This window comes from Symphalangus syndactylus, chromosome 8 (assembly GCF_028878055.3).
Source record: "Symphalangus syndactylus isolate Jambi chromosome 8, NHGRI_mSymSyn1-v2.1_pri, whole genome shotgun sequence".
NCBI classification, from domain to species: domain Eukaryota; kingdom Metazoa; phylum Chordata; class Mammalia; order Primates; family Hylobatidae; genus Symphalangus; species Symphalangus syndactylus.
The window spans coordinates 11,408,095-11,414,421 of NC_072430.2; the positions used below are offsets into that span (position 1 = coordinate 11,408,095).

The 6,327-nt window shown below is 44.0% G+C and overlaps 1 gene segment (V, D, J or C); it reads left to right on the forward strand.

Annotated features, from left to right (window-relative positions):
- The first annotated feature begins 3,707 nt into the window (after positions 1-3,707).
- LOC129487347 (immunoglobulin heavy variable 5-51-like) lies at positions 3,708-4,887 on the forward strand. The segment is given in 3 exon segments: positions 3,708-3,828; positions 3,912-4,217; positions 4,295-4,887. Coding segments are annotated over 3 exon segments (453 nt in total).
- Positions 4,888-6,327: the final 1,440 nt, after the last annotated feature.

The window sequence follows — 6,327 nt, forward strand, 5'->3', positions numbered from 1 at the left end:
ATTATAATTTTTAATTTATTAAAAAGCTTTAATAAGTGCAATGTTTTCTGCCTTCTGAGTTGATTTCATAACACATACAAGGATATATCCTGAATGAAAGTTTGTACTAGTAATACAAATTAATGGTTAATAATCTCTACTTTTATTACTGAGGTATTACCCACCAAAATATAATCTTAAATCAGTGCTCTCAATGGGACTCTTACCTAAATAATATACAAAATATTTTCCTGATCTTGACACAAAATAGATATGAACACATTCTTAGTATTCAGCCATGTCTAGTATCTATCACATTATGAACCACATGCTAACTTTGATTTACCTGGGACTTGTTCTAATTTCAAACTAGTTATTTTTTATCTTCATGCAGCTAGATTATTATATTTTATCAGAGAGTGATAAAGATATTTTAAACAAGTAATTGTGTGTTTCAGGACCCTTCTTGGTTTCTGAGACAAGAAATGCCATTACTACCTGGCAGATTGAGACAACTTTGAACAATGTCAGAGGAATCATCTCTAATTGCTTCTAAATTTCAGTTTTATCAATTCTTATGCTTTCTGAATTATTTTTTATTATAATTATTAAAGGATTCTTTCTTTTTCTCTTAATCTAGCTAAGAATTTGTCTTTTTTTAAGAAAAAAACTCAGTTTTATTGATTTTTCTATTGCTTGTAAAGTCTTTTTTCAATTATTTCATTTACTCTAAAGCCTCATAAACACATTGGTGACATGTAGATAGAGAACTTGATCATAAATGCCATGTTTTTGTTAGACTCAGCTGATCAAGTCAGGAAGCCTCCTGAGGGTTCTAGGAACTGAGTGTGGCTCCCACCACTGGACAAGGATGAGAAGCTCCATGCTTTGGGGATGGGAGGACATGCAGGGCAGTGTGAGGGGAGGAGGGTTGCTGGCAGGTCTGCATTGCTTCCCCTGGCAGCACCACTCATGTCCTTCCTCACTCGGAGATTCAGTCATTTCTTCCCAGGTGGAAAAATCAGTTAACTTTATCTCTGATATATGGATGGGAGCCCAAGATAGAAGCTTGTCAGTCATTGTTTCTGTGTCTGCTGCCTTGGGAATGTCTGAATTTCTTATGCTCTGTCCTGGGTCTATACCCCAGTGACTCCCCTACTCCATGGCACCCGCCTGTGCCTGTGCATGGCCCCTGAACACAGCCTCCGTGAAACATCTGGTTTGGCTCAGGAAGAACCGCCATTGCCTTGTTTTCCTGCTGCCCCTGGTCCACATTCTTGTCCATCCACAGGCTCTCAGTAGCGCTTCCCATCCGCACTGACCCCACCTGGGTTCATATCTTGTCCACCACTTCCTTTTTCTTTTCTTCTGCATCTTGCCTTTTATTCCAGCAGCCTGTTTCCATCTCACCTGGACTTATGTACAGGAAAGTGTTTACCGAGCAGGCTTGGGTTGTGCAAACCCTGAAGATTACTGAAAAAGTGCTTTCTTAAGCCAGGTCCATATTCAACTCCTGGGAGATGATATCTGCTTCTTTGGCATACTCCTCCTGGAAATTTTTTTTTTTTTTTGAGATGGAGTCTTGCTCTGTCGCCCAGGCTGGAGTGCAGTGGCGCAATCTCGGCTCACTGCAAGCTCCGCCTCCCAGGTTCATGCCATTCTTCTGCCTCAGCCTCTCCGAGTAGCTGGGACTACAGGCGCCCGCCACCACGCCCGGCTAATTTTTTTTGTATTTTTAGTAGAGACGGGGTTTCACCGTCCTCCTGGAAATATTTTTAAACGATTTTATTAAGGTAAGGATTACATCTATAAGACTATACATTATTTAACATACTTAATTCATTGAGTTAAGTATGCAAAATTATCATCACCATCAAGGTCATAACCATAGCAATCACTTCCAAAACATTCCTTTTTATTCTTTTTATTCTTAGTATTATGATTATTATTATTAGTTGAAATGTATTTTTTTCTGTGTGTCTCTGTCTCTGTGTGTGTAGCCTGGGTGCACACTATGCTAACTGTTTCCGTAATGACTTATGGGGAATGCCTATTATTGCTGAAGGGGCTGGCGTCTGAGCACTGGAGGTCAGTTATGCAGGTGCCACACACATCTGTGACGGGCACCAATAAACAGCACTGGGCACCAGCACTCAGGTGAGCTTCCCTGGTGGACAATGCTTCACACGTATTGTCATGCATCACTACCGGGAGAATTGAGGACAAGAGACTCCTCAGGGAAAGAACACCTGGGAGTTTGTGCCTCGATTCTCACGGCCTTCCCGCTGGTTCCTTTGCTCATTTTAATTCATATTCATTTGCTATAATAAAGCTGCACCCATGAGAATAACAGCTTGTCTTGAGTCCTTTATTTCTATTGATTATGGGGCCTGAGGATGGTCTTGGGACACTCAACACAATTACATCAGAGGTGTAAATTGCTGGAAAGACCCTGACTACTGACACATGTCTAGAGCATTGTTTATAATATCAAAGGATGAGAAAGCGTGGGATAAAAGACATTCAGTGCCTGGATGGCTACAGAATCACATGGCATGAGATGATGTGTGCACTCCAATAAGGAGCAGGAAGTGAAAGTGATCCATGGAATTTAGAAACGACAGACACAGCTCCCTAGGAGTTGTTCCCTGAATAAGGACAAGTAAAAATAATGAAGAATAACCTGAATATGCAACTCATATCTGTGATAGCTAAAACAATAGTAAAAAGATGCCCATCCAGGCCTGCAGTGTGCCCTGTGAGCCGAGGCTGCTAGACTCCCATTCACCACCAAAGGGTACAGTTGTCCAGAAACAACACACAACACAGAAGAGCTACACAGATGGTAGCCCAGGGTTTGGGCTGGGGAGGGGAATCCACTAGACAACCAGCACAGGGAGGATAGTGTGGAAAGTGGCATCATTTTGTGATATGAATGATATCATTAATAGATATCATCAGATCATGAACAACATTAGCCAATGGACTAGGAGACTGACTGATGTAGCAGATTATCTTTGGCCTCATGTGCTGCAGAAGGGAGGAGCATGTTTGGGAGTATGCTGTACCCACAGCTCACAATAGACACATCACAGATGGCTCTAGCTGATCCCAACCTCAAGTAGGATGCTTCTGATGGGACAGCTTTCCTCATGCACTGGATCCTGATCATGTAAAGTTTCTCTACCCTGAGAATGAGACTGCCCTTTCTCTCTTTAAAATGCAACGTGGGCTCTCCAGATGAGGAGTCCAATGCTGCACATGTAAGCCATGGTGCTATGTGTTTATGTCCTGCCTTTGCTGGGTGCCCAGACCATAATCACACTCATGGGGAATTGCCAGCAAGTAGAAAGTAGGGTTTTTTTTGTACTTCTTATTACCAGGCATATGTGCATTTGAATTTTGTCTTCACAGCATTTCCTGGTTCTGTTTCTCATTTTTTAAAACACACATGATTTCATCTAGATTTACCACCTTCACAGGGTCACACAGAAGGGTGGGAAGAAGGGAGGCCCCGGTTTGGGTCTTGTAGGACCATGGACAAGAGTGGGGAGGGAGAAGAGGTGATTGTAAGAAATTATTAAGACCTTATTCTGCCCCTCCCAAGAGGCTCAGGCCAGCCTTTTTTCTGCAGTTGCGGTTCTGGGTTATAAACCTTGTAGACTCTTCCCTTCAGGCCAGGGCGGCAACTATGCAAATTCAAATGGGGGCCTCCCCACTTAAACCCAGGGCTCTCCTCCACAGTGAGTCTACTTCACCACCCAGCTGGGATCTCAGTGCTTTCTTTTCTGTCCTCCTCCAGGATGGGCTCAACCGTCATCCTTTCCCTCGTCCTGGCTGTTCTCCAAGGTCAGTCCTGCCCAGGGTTTGAGGTCACAGAGAAGAATGGGCAGAAGGGAGCCCCTATTGCAAATTTTGTGTCTCTCACACAGGAGTCTTTGCCGAGGTGCAGCTGGTGCAGTCTGCAGCAGAGGTGAAAAGGCCCGGGGAGTCTCTGAGGATCTCCTGTAAGGGTTCTGGATACAGCTTTACCAGCTACTGGATCCACTGGGTGCGCCAGATGCCCGGGAAAGAACTGGAGTGGATGGGGAGCATCTATCCTGGGAACTCTGATACCAGATACAGCCCATCCTTCCAAGGCCATGTCACCATCTCAGCCGACAAGTCCATCAGCACCGCCTACCTGCAGTGGAACAGCCTAAAGGCCACGGACACCGCCATGTATTATTGTGTGAGAGGGACCATCTAAAACCTTCCACGGTGCAGGTGCAGAGTGAGCTGCCAGACACACCCTCCCCAGGGACCTCTCTCTTCATCCGGGGAGGAAACACTGGCTGTTTGTGTCCTCAGGAGCAAGAACCAGAGAACAACATGGGAGGGTTCCCAGCCCCTAAGGCAACTGGATGGGAGACCTGACCCATCCAGTTCTCTGACGGGGCTCTTGTGTGTTCTACAAGGTTGTTCATGGTGTGTATTACATGGTTAACATCAAAAGGCTGCCCAATAGGCACCTCTTCAGTATGATAGTCTTTTAATTAGTGAAAATTTTACACAGTTCATCATTGCTCGCTTGCCTTCCTCCCTCCTATCCACTCTTACTCCCTCTTTCTTTTATTTTCTACTTACTTTTCCAAAATCATTTAATCCATTTTTGTACTGTTAATAGGTTATCTTGTTTTTGTTATTGTTTTCCTTTTAAAAATATGCACTGAATAATTCATCTTTGTGCCAATTTGTAAGTATTTTGATATAACAAAGACTTCCTTCATAAATAGATTTCCTGTGAGTAATCTTGCAAATATTTTAGAACCTGTTTGGTTAAGGATAAATTTAAAAAAATAGATAAATTTTTAAAGACATACAACCTATCAAAACTGAACCACCAAGAAATAAAAAATCTGGGCTGGGCGTGGTTGCTCATATGTGTATTCTCAGCACTTTGGGAGGCCGATGTGGGTGGATCACCTCAGGTCAGGAGTTCAAGATCAGCCTGGCCAACATGGTAAAACCCCGTCTCTACTACAAATACACTGATTAGCTGGGTGTGGTGATGTTCACCCGCAGTCCCGTAGTCCCAGCTACTCAGGAGGCTGAGGTAGGAGAATGACTTGAACCTGGGAGGCAGAGGTTGCAGAAAGCCAAAATCGAGCCACTGCACTCCAGACTGAGCAACAGAGTGAGACTCCAATTAAAAAAAATCTGAACAGACCAATGAGTAAAGAGATTGAGTCAGTGATTTTTTCAAACATCTCAAATCAAAGTCAAGAACTTCATGGCTTCACTACTGAATTTTATCAAAAATTAAAAAAAAACCTAGAATCTCTACTCAAATTTCCAACAAAATAAAGGGAAAGAAATATATCCAAGCTTATTTTGGAAGGCCCTATTTCCAAAGCAAGGAAAAGACACTACAAGTAAATAAAATTACAGGCCAATATGCCTGATTATCATAGTTTCAAAAACTCTCAAGAGTGATGAGATGACAAACAAAATTAAACAGCAGATTAACAATAGAATCACCATTATCAGGTGTCCCCCACACCCAGAGAGGCTGCTGCTTGCCCTGCACAAGGATACTCAGAGCAGAAACCCACCTGGCCCAGCCCTCACCTTGCTTTATGCAGCCACCTGCCCTGGCAGCTTAATACAAAGGGCGGCATCTTTTGGGAGATACAGGGCCACACCCACTGCCTGAGAATCCACAGTAGCCCCTATTCCTGGGCAACATAAGCCAAGCAAAAACCCCACTGTTAATACTGTAGCTGGTGCTCTTTTGAAAGCACCACCTCCAAGCAGGAGGCCAATAAACAGTCCATCACCGTATCTCCTGGTAGACTATCACTGCACCCAGAAAGGAGAGAATGACTGTGTGATCTCAGCTATGACCAGTGCCTGCACCTCTCTGGATGACCAGGAGGTCCTGAGTCTGTCCATGTGACCAGTTCATTACTGCTATAACCAGCATTCAAGAAAGCCAGCACACAAAGGCTATCAATATCTAAGGAATTTCACAGTCTCCATCACTCCCCTGCCACTTCCATCAGACCTAGTTCACTGCTCACTGCTGAAAAATTTGAGGACACATCACACCACCAGATCCCTTACATACATTCCCCAACACCAGCCTGAAGTGTGTCAACTTCACTGGGCGGCTAGACCTAGAGAAGCAACAACACACACAGTAGTATGGCTCCCAGGTTCTCCTACTCCTAGGGGAAGGGAGTGAACCACATTGAGGGAACACCCTATGGGACAAGATAATCTGGATGGCAGGCCTTGAACATCAGATCCCTCCATTCGTGGGAAACTTCTTTTAGCAGAGGCACAGTTACCGTGCTGAGCTCAGCA